This window comes from Petromyzon marinus, chromosome 74, assembly GCF_048934315.1.
Source record: "Petromyzon marinus isolate PM22_M1 ecotype Great Lakes invasive population chromosome 74, UKy_Petmar_22M1.pri1.0, whole genome shotgun sequence".
Classification (NCBI taxonomy): Eukaryota; Metazoa; Chordata; class Hyperoartia; order Petromyzontiformes; family Petromyzontidae; genus Petromyzon; species Petromyzon marinus.
The window spans coordinates 13,282,527-13,293,016 of record NC_133740.1 but is presented as its reverse complement, the minus strand read 5'-3'; the positions used below and the strand labels follow the sequence as shown (position 1 = coordinate 13,293,016).

At 55.5% G+C, this 10,490-nt stretch overlaps 1 protein-coding gene across 1 annotated transcript in view; it reads left to right on the top strand.

The window, feature by feature from the left end:
- Nucleotides 1-10,490, top strand: part of LOC116958261 (elastase-1-like) — a 36,857-nt gene extending 26,367 nt beyond the window's left edge. The window contains exons 4-7 of the mRNA XM_032980788.2: nt 1,747-1,883; nt 3,187-3,326; nt 5,189-5,356; nt 7,787-10,490. Coding sequence (XP_032836679.2) covers nt 1,747-1,883; nt 3,187-3,326; nt 5,189-5,356; nt 7,787-7,906 — 565 coding nt within the window. The 3' untranslated portion in view covers nt 7,907-10,490. The remainder of the gene's footprint in view (nt 1-1,746; nt 1,884-3,186; nt 3,327-5,188; nt 5,357-7,786) is intronic.

Here is a 10,490-nt window from a genome sequence, read left to right as displayed (position 1 = left end):
ATTATTCAGCATCGCCTTGCCAGGCACGCTGAGGAGAGGCTTGCGGAGCCCCAATGCGGTTTCAGGAAAGGGCGGTCCTGCACAGATGCCATATTTTCTGTCCGTCTGCTACAGCAGAGGTGTAGGGAATTCCAACAAGACCTACATCTCTGCTTTATTGACCTGGTCAAGGCCTATGATACCATCAGTAGGCCTGGGCTCTGGGTTGTTCTTCGTGCTTTTGGAGTACCTGACCCTCTGCTCACGATCATTAAGGACCTTCATGATGGTGAGCGGGCCCGGGTAAAACTACGTGGCCGGGAGTCAGAGCCATTCCCTGTACACCTTGGGGTGCGACAGGGATGTCCTCTGGCTCCCACATTATTTAACATCTATTTTGACCACGTAGTTTGTGAAGCCTTCAATAGCTGCACCGGGGGAATCTCCATATGGTACAGATATAATGGGAGGCTAATCGATGCCCGGGTGCGGTCAAGGGATGGCTCCCTATTGCTCAACCACGTTATGTATGCTGATGACTTGGTAATAGCTGCTCAGTCAGAGGAGGAGTTGGAGACGCTGCTGCTGAGACTGGAGCGTGCCACTAAGAGGTGGGGCCTTACCATCAGCCCCACCAAAACTAAGCACCTGCCTGGGTATTTTGTACCATCGGACACTCCACCCCCACAACTCCCAATCGGTGATGGGGCAGTTGTGGAGAGAGTGGAGAGTTTCCCATACCTGGGCAGTGTGCTTATGACTGGCTCCAGTTTAACAGCAGAGGTCTCACTCCGAATCAGTCGAGCGGCAATATCTTTTCATCGGTTGCGTAACGCTGTGTGGAAGCTACCTGGTCTGTCGCTCCGCACTAAGCTTCAGGTCTTCTCGGCCACGGTCATTCCCTCCCTTCTCTACGCTTGCGAAACGTGGACCCCCCTAATGGAACATCTTCGCCGGTTAGAAACATTTAGGCTGGCCTGCCTACGATCCATCCTGGGTTTAACCAGACTGGATTGTGTGAGGAGCTCACAAACCCTATAAGATCTGGGCAGGGTCCCATCGGTGAGCTCCTCCGGCAGGCAAGGCTGCGATGGCTGGGTCATGTAGCCCGCATGCCCAGCCACCGCATGCCGAAACAGCTTTTGTTTGGCCGGATTGAGGGGGCTAAGCGGGCGCGGCACGGGCTAGAGAAGAGATGGAGTGATGTGGTACAGGAGGACGTGGAGCTGAGTGGACTTGCCGATGACTGGTACCAGCGGTGTCAAGATCGGCCTCTGTGGAGGAGGCTCGTGAAGGATGCTACTGGGCAGTTGGAGGCAGTCGCCCTCCAACAACAACGGAGGGCGGAGGAGCGACGCTCACAACAGCGAGCGGAGCGCCGGGTGGCTAAAGCACAGCAGGTTGGCACAGTAGGGGGCACAGGTGGTGCATCAGCCAGTCATCTCAGTCAGTCGACCCGTGGCACCTGGGTCTGCCCCGTGACCTCCTGCCAGCGGGCGTTCGACACTTCACGTGGCCTCAGGGTGCACATAGCCTGGCACAAGCGTCGTGGTGACGTCACCGCCACTTAGTGGCGAATGGCGGTTGTTGTTGATGTATGTGTGTGTATGTGTGTGTGTGTATGTGTGTGTATGTGTGTGTGTATGTGTGTGTGTATGTGTGTGTATGTGTGTATGTATGTCTGTGTGTCTGAGTGTGTATGTGTGTGTGTATCTGTGTGTGTGTGTATCTGTGTATCTGTGTGTATCTGTGTGTGTGTCTGTGTAGGTTCGACATCGCGCTGCTCGAACTGCGCTCTGCCGTGCCTCTGAGCGCCTCCATCGGCCCCGTGGCGCTGCCCGGGCCCTGGGCCGCGCTTGGGCCCGGGGCCACGTGCGTGGCCACGGGCTGGGGCAGAGCCCACGGTGGGTGGGGGTCACGGCAGGGGTCACGGCAGAGACACGGCAGGGGTCACGGCAGGGGTCACGGCAGAGACACTCAGAGACACGGCAGGGACACGGCAGAGACACGGCAGGGGTCACGGCAGGGGTCACGGCAGGGGTCACGGCAGGGGTCACGGCAGAGACACGGCAGGGGTCACGGCAGAGACACGGCAGAGACACGGCAGGGACACGCAGAGACACGGCAGGGACACGGCAGAGACACGCAGAGACACGTCAGAGACACACAGAGACACGCAGAGACACGGCAGAGACACGGCAGAGACACGGCATAGACACGCAGAGACAAGCAGAGACACGGCAGAGACACGGCAGAGACACACAGAGACACGCAGTGACACGGTAGAGACACGCAGAGACACGGCAGAGACACGCAGAGACACGCAGAGACACGGCAGAGACACGGGAGAGACACGGCAGAGACACGGAAGAGACACGCAGAGACACGCAGAGACACTGCAGAGACACGCAGAGACACGGAAGAGACACGCAGAGACACGGTAGAGACACGGCAGAGACACGCAGAGACACGGCAGAGACACGCAGAGACACGGAAGAGACACGGCAGAGACACGCAGAGACACGGCAGAGACACGCAGAGACACGGAAGAGACACGGCAGAGACACGCAGAGACACGGCAGAGACACGCAGAGACACGCAGAGATACGGCAGAGACACGCAGAGATACGGCAGAGACACGCAGAGAAAGTTGTGTCGTGAAAAAGGGCCATTGCTTGAGACGTCTTCTAAAATAGCTCCTATTGAGTCCACGCGGTATAATTGAGCATCGCGTTGTTGCTGCTGTTGTTGTTGCTGCTGTTGTTGTTGCTGCTGTTGTTGTTGCTGCTGGTGTTGTTGTTGCTGTTGTTGCTGTTGTTGATGCTGTTGTTGTTGCTGATGCTGCTGTTGTTGTTTTTGATGTTGTTGATGCTTTTGTTGTTGATGATGCTGCTGTTGTTGTTGCTGATGCTGTTGTTGTTGCTGATGCTGTTGTTTTTGATGTTGTTGTTGTTGATGCTGCTGTTGTTGTTGTTGCTGATGCTGTTGTTGTTGCTGATGCTGTTGTTGTTGTTTTTGATGTTGTTGATGCTGCTGTTGTTGTTGTTGCTGATGCTGTTGTTGTTGTTTTTGATGTTGTTGTTGCTGATGCTGTTGTTGTTGATGCTGCTGTTGTTGTTGTTGCTGATGCTGTTGTTGTTGATGCTGCTGTTGCTGTTGTTGTTTTTGATGCTGTTGTTGTTTTTGATGTTGTTGTTGTTGTTGCAGCGGACGGCCCCCTGGCGCAGCAGCTGCGCGAGGCGGAGCTGCCCATTGTGACGTCAGCCACGTGCTCGCAGGCCACGTGGTGGGGAGCGCTCGCGACAGAACGCGTCGTCTGCGCGGGCGACGCACGCTCCGTGTGCAACGTGCGACACGCAGAGACACCGACACAGAGACACCGACACAGAGACACCGACACAGAGACACCGTCACAGAGACACCGTCACAGAGACACCGACACTGAGACAGGGACACCGAGACAGAGACACAGACACAGAGAGACACACGCAGAGAGACACCAACACAGATACACCGTCACAGAGACAACAGAGACACCGAGGCAGAGAGACACACACAGAGACACCGACACAGAGAGAGAGACACGCAGATACAAAGAGACAGATAGAGACAGAAAGACAGCGAATCAGAGACAGAGACACACAGAGTGGGGGACACCCATTGAGTAGGTAGCAACAATCTGTCACAACTTGACCCCTCCCTGTAGGCACGAGGACTAGTTACACCCACCCCGAATCCTGTAGCACGGCCAATATTTAATCCACGCAGAAAACCACCAAAGATCAATAATATTGACGTGAGCAGACAGAGAGTCCCACCACTCACCCAGCCCCATCGCTCCCCCTGTCCCACCACTCCCCCAGCCCCACCGCTCCCTCTGTCCCACCACTCCCTCAGCCCCACCGCTCCCCCAGCCCCACCACTCCCTCAGCCCCACCACTCCCTCAGCCCCACCACTCCCTCAGCCCCACCACTCCCTCAGCCCCACCACTCCCTCAGCCCCACCACTCCCTCACCCCCACCACTCCCCCAGCCCCACCACTCCCTCAGCCCCACCACTCCCTCAGCCCCACCACTCCCCCAGCCCCACCACTCCCCCAGCCCCACCACTCCCTCAGCCCCACCGCTCCCCCTGTCCCACCACTCCCTCAGTCCCACCACTCCCTCAGCCCCACCACTCCCTCAGTCCCACCGCTCCCTCAGCCCCACCGCTCCCTCTGTCCCACCACTCCCTCACCCCCACCACTCCCCCAGCCCCACCACTCCCTCAGTCCCACCGCTCCCTCAGCCCCACCGCTCCCTCTGTCCCACCGCTCCCCCCTCCCCCTCCCTGCGTACGGACCCAGTGGATGTCCCCTTAGCTGAGACGGGCTCTGATGCACAAAGACAAAGACGCCCCGTATAGCCCCAACAGAGCGTTGGGGCAAGTGCTGTTAGTGAGGAGCAGTGGCTACAAAGAACGGCACAGGGCACGAGGGGGTGGGTCGCCTTAAGAGACAAAGTCTCACCCACCCACACACTCACCCACCCACACACTCACCCACCCACACACTCACCCACTCACTCACCCACACACTCACCCACTCACTCACACACCCACCCACACACTCACCCACACACTCACCCACACACTCACCCACTCACTCACCCACACACTCACACACTCACACACTCACCCACACACTCACCCACACACTCACCTACACACTCACCCACCCACACACTCACCCACTCACCCACACACTCACCCACACACGCACCCACTCACCCACCCACTCACCCACACACTCACCCACGCACTCACCCACCCACTCACCAAAGAAGTCACCCACCCACTCACCCACACACTCACCCACGCACTCACCCACCCACTCACCAAAGAAGTCACCCACCCACTCACCCACACACTCACCCACGCACTCACCCACCCACTCACCAAAGAAGTCACCCACCCACTCACCCACACACTCACCCACACACTCACCCACCCACTCACCAAAGAAGTCACCCACCCACTCACCCACACACTCACCCACCCACACACTCACCCACACACCCACCCACACACCCACCCACACACTCACCCACACACTCACCCACACACTCACCGATAACCCCACACCCCCTCGTCACCCTGCCTGGCCAACCAACACCACCACCCCAACCCCGTGCCCTCCCTCCCTCATCTCCCCCCCGCCCCCCACCGCAGGGAGACTCGGGGGGCCCCCTGAGCTGCCGCGTGGGGGGGGCCCGCAGCGCGTGGCAGCTCCACGGCGTCACGAGCTTCGTGTCGGCTGCAGGCTGCGCGACGCCACACAAACCGGCCGTGTTCACGCGCGTGTCGGCTCACTCGGCATGGATCGCCGCCGTCACCGGGGTAACACCCCCCACCCCACCCCTCCACACCCCGCCCCCCCCAGCCCCCACCCTCTACACCCCCCCCACCCCTCCACACCCCGCCCCCCCAGCCCCCACCCTCTACACCCCCCCCACCCAGCTCCCCCCCCCCCCCGCCAGCCCACCCCGCCACACCTAACCCCCCCCCCCACCATATAAAATGATGGTCAGCTGGTTAGTCAGCTCGATAGATAGTCACTAGATGGATAGTCAGATAGATAGTCCACTAGATGGATAGTCAGGTAGATAGATAGTCCAGTAGATGGATAGTCAGATAGATAGTCCACTAGATGGATAGTCAGATAGATAGTCACTAGATGGATAGTCAGAGAGATAGATAGTCCACTAGATGGATAGTCAGATACATAGATAGTCACTAGATGGATAGTCAGCTCGATAGATAGTCACTAGATGGATAGTCAGATAGATAGATAGTCTACTAGATGGATAGTCAGAGAGATAGATAGTCACAAGATGGATAGTCAGCTAGATAGATAGTCACTAGATGGATAGTCAGATAGATAGTCCACTAGATGGATAGTCAGATAGATAGATAGTCCAGTAGATGGATAGTCAGATAGATGGATAGTCAACTAGATGGATAGTAAGATAGATAGTCTACTAGATGAATAGTCAGATAGATAGATAGTCACTAGATGGATAGTCAGCTCGATAGATAGTCACTAGATGGATAGTCAGATAGATAGATAGTCCAGTAGATGGATAGTCAGATAGATAGATAGTCCACTAGATGGATAGTCAGATAGATAGTCACTAGATGGATAGTCAGATAGATAGATAGTCACTAGATGGATAGTCAGAGAGATAGATAGTCTACTAGATGGATAGTCAGATAGATAGATAGTCACTAGATGGATAGTCAGATAGATAGATAGTCCAGTAGATGGATAGTCAGATAGATAGATAGTCTACTAGATGGATAGTCATATAGATAGATAGTCTACTAGATGGATAGTCAGAAAGATAGTCACTAGATGGATAGTCAGATAGATAGATAGTCTACTAGATGGATAGTCAGAGAGATAGATAGTCAACTAGATGGATAGTCAGATAGATAGTCACTAGATGGATAGTCAGATAGATAGATAGTCACTAGATGGATAGTCAGAGAGATAGATAGTCCACTAGATTGATAGTCAGATAGATAGTCACTAGATGGATAGTCAGATAGATAGATAGTCTACTAGATGGATAGTCAGAGAGATAGATAGTCCACTAGATGGATAGTCAGATATATAGTCACTAGATGGATAGTCAGATAGATAGATAGTCACTAGATGGATAGTCAGAGAGATTGATAGTCCACTAGATGGATAGTCAGATAGATAGTCACTAGATGGATAGTCAGATAGATAGATAGTCACTAGATGGATAGTCAGAGAGATAGATAGTCTACTAGATGGATAGTCAGATAGATAGATAGTCACTAGATGGATAGTCAGATAGATAGATAGTCTACTAGATGGATAGTCAGATAGATAGCCCACTAGATGGATAGTCAGACAGATAGTCCACTAGATGGATAGTCAGATAGATAGATAGTCCGCTAGATGGATAGTCAGATAGATAGATAGTCCACTAGATGGATAGTCAGATAGATAGATAGTCTACTAGATGGATAGTCAGATAGATAGATAGTCCGCTAGATGGATAGTCAGATAGATAGATAGTCACTAGATGGATAGTCAGATAGATAGATAGATAGTCACTAGATCGATAGTCAGATAGATAGGCCGCTAGATGGATAGTCAGATAGATAGTCTGCTAGATGGATAGTCAGATAGATAGATAGTCTACTAGATGGATAGTCAGATAGATAGATAGTCTACTAGATGGATAGTCAGATAGATAGATAGTCCGCTAGATGGATAGTCAGATAGATAGTCCACTAGATGGATAGTCAGATAGATAGTCCACTAGATGGATAGTCAGATAGATAGATAATCTACTAGATGGCTAGTCAGATAAATAGTCCGCTAGATGGATAGTCAGATAGATAGTCCACTATATGGATAGTCAGATAGATAGATAGTCCGCTAGATGGATAGTCAGATAAATAGATAGTCTACTAGATGGCTAGTCAGATAGATACATAGTCCGCTAGATGGATAGTCAGGTAGATAGATAGTCCGCTAGATGGATAGTCAGATAGATAGATAATCCACTAGATGGATGTCAGATAGATAGATAGTCCACTAGATGGATAGTCAGATAGATAGATAGTCAGCAGGATAGATAGCCAGGTAGATGGATAGCTATCTAGGTAGTCAGCTAGTTAGATAGTAAGTCAGCAAGATAGTCAGCTCATGAGCTAGCTCAGTTAGTCATAGATCGGTATGAACGATGTCGACGATGACGCTAACCTCCGCCGTGCCGTCTCTATTCACAGCTCGCGTCGTCGGCCACCAATCACCCGGCCGCCTCTCCCCCCCTTCTGCTGCTGCTCGCGCTGGCCCCTGTGCTGCGTTGGCCATGCGGTGCCCCCATGACCGGGCGAACGACCTCCTGAGAGGCTCGCGGTGTCCCGCGTGGGAACCCCACAGCGGCCGGCAGGAGCTGGCAGGAGGCTGAAGGGCCCGTGGTGGTTTTGCGATGGCCGGGGTGACTTCACGATGGCCCGGGGTGGTTTCATGATGCCCCGGGGTGGTTTCACGATGGCCCGGGGTGGTTTCATGATGCCCCGGGGTGGTTTCATGATGCCCCGGGGTGGTTTCATGGTGGCCGGGGTGGTTTCACGATGGCCCGGGGTGACTTCACGATGGCCTGGGGTGGCTTCGTGATGGCCTGGGGTAACTTCACGATGGCCTGGGGTGACTTCACGATGGCCTGGGGTGGCTTCACGATGGCCTGGGTGGCTTCACGATGGCCCGTGGTAGCTTCACGATGGCCGGGATTGTTTCACGATGCCCCGGGTGGTTTCACGATGGCCTGGGTGGCTTCACGATGGCCTGGGTGACTTCACGATGGCTGGCGTGGCTTCACGATGGCCCTGGGTGGCTTCACGATGGCCGGGGTGACTTCACGATGGCCGGGGTGGTTTCACAATGGCCTGGGTGGCTTCACGATGGCCTGGGTGGTTTCACGATGGCCTGGGTGGTTTCACGATGGCCTGGGTGGCTTCACGATGGCCTGGGTGGTTTCACAATGGCCCTGGGTGGCTTCACGATGGCCGGGGTGACTTCACGATAGCCGGGGTGGCTTCACGATGGCCTGGGGTGACTTCACGATGGCCCTGGGTGGCTTCACGATGGCCTGGTGTGGTTTCACGATGGCCTGGGTGGTTTCATGATGCCCCGGGGTGGTTTCATGATGCCCCGGGGTGGTTTCACGATGGCCCGGGGTGGTTTCATGATGCCCCGGGGTGGTTTCATGGTGGCCGGGGTGGTTTCACGATGGCCCGGGGTGACTTCACGATGGCCTGGGGTGGCTTCGTGATGGCCTGGGGTGACTTCACGATGGCCTGGGGTGACTTCACGATGGCCTGGGGTGGCTTCACGATGGCCTGGGGTGGCTTCACGATGGCCTGGGGTGGCTTCACGATGGCCTGGGTGGCTTCACGATGGCCCGTGGTAGCTTCACGATGGCCGGGGTTGTTTCACGATGCCCCGGGTGGTTTCACGATGGCCTGGGTGGCTTCACGATGGCCTGGGTGGCTTCACGATGGCCTGGGTGGCTTCACGATGGCCTGGGTGGCTTCACGATGGCCCTGGGTGGTTTCACGATGGCCTGGGGTGGCTTCGCGATGCCCTGGGGTGGCTTCACGATGGCCGGGGTGACTTCACGATGGCCGGGGTGGCTTCACAATGGCCTGGGGTGGCTTCACGATGGCCGGGGTGACTTCACGATGGCCCAGGGTGGCTTCACGATGGCCTGGGGTGGCTTCACGATGGCCTGGGGTGGCTTCACGATGGCCTGGGGTGACTTCACGATGGCCCTGGGTGGTTTCACGATGGCCCTGGGTGGCTTCACGATGGCCGGGGTGGTTTCACGATGGCCCTGGGTGGCTTCACGATGGCCTGGGGTGGCTTCACGATGGCCTGGGGTGACTTCACGATGGCCCTGGGTGGCTTCACGATGGCCCTGGGTGGCTTCACGATGGCCGGGGTGGCTTCACGATGGCATGGGTGGCTTCACCATGACCCGGGGTGGTTTCACGATGGCCTGCGGTGGTTTTACGATGGCCCTGGGTGGTTTCACGATGGCCTGGGGTGACTTTACGATGGCCTGGGGTGGCTTCACAATGGCCTGGGGTGACTTTACGATGGCCCGGGGTGGTTTCACGGTGGCCCGCAACGCGTTTGACATCGCACTGACAGCCGACGGATCGTCAGCCACCCACGGCCGTGGCCCGGCTTTGGCCCCCCGAGCCAAATCCGTGCTTCGGCTCGTGCCAGGCGGCGTGGCACGGATCGGTGTGTGGCTCGGCTCGGCAAAACATCCAGTGGAAAAAAACACAACCCTCTCACCCGTGCCGTGCCAGGGGAATGATTGACAGGGGGTGACAGACAGACAGAGGAGGGGGGTAGAGGGAGGTTTGGAGCAGCGGGCGAATGTTTAAAACACATTCCTGCAGATTAATGTTTTCCCCCATTCTCCGGCTGAGTTAATTAGTTAATTAGTCATCAGTGGCCAGCTCGGGCACCGGGGCTCACGTGTCCCGCGTTAGCCGTGCGCGCGTACGGAGAGAATGTTGAGTGTTGGCCTCGGTTTGGTTGTTTGTGTCTGGGTGGTTTGTTTACGGAACCTGACGACCCGAGTTCGACCCATCCCCCACCCCACCCCCTCGACGGCGGCTCTGGGCCACCACCAACACCGGTGACCTGAACTGATCCTGGGCCTCCCCTAGGTCGACTCAGCCTCAAATGAGTACCTGCGAGTAGGATGCGTTAGCGTTGCGTTTGCGTGTGTCTCGGTGATTTGTTTTACCTTCGGCCGAAGGGGGCCGTCCATAAATGACGTCACGCACCTGGGGGGAGGGTCAGACATTTGTGACGATGTGTGACGAGGGGGGGAGGGGGTTTGAGAAATGTGACGTCACGTCAAAATGCGCAACTTTATAAATGAATACAGACAACACGTTCTGCTTAATTAAA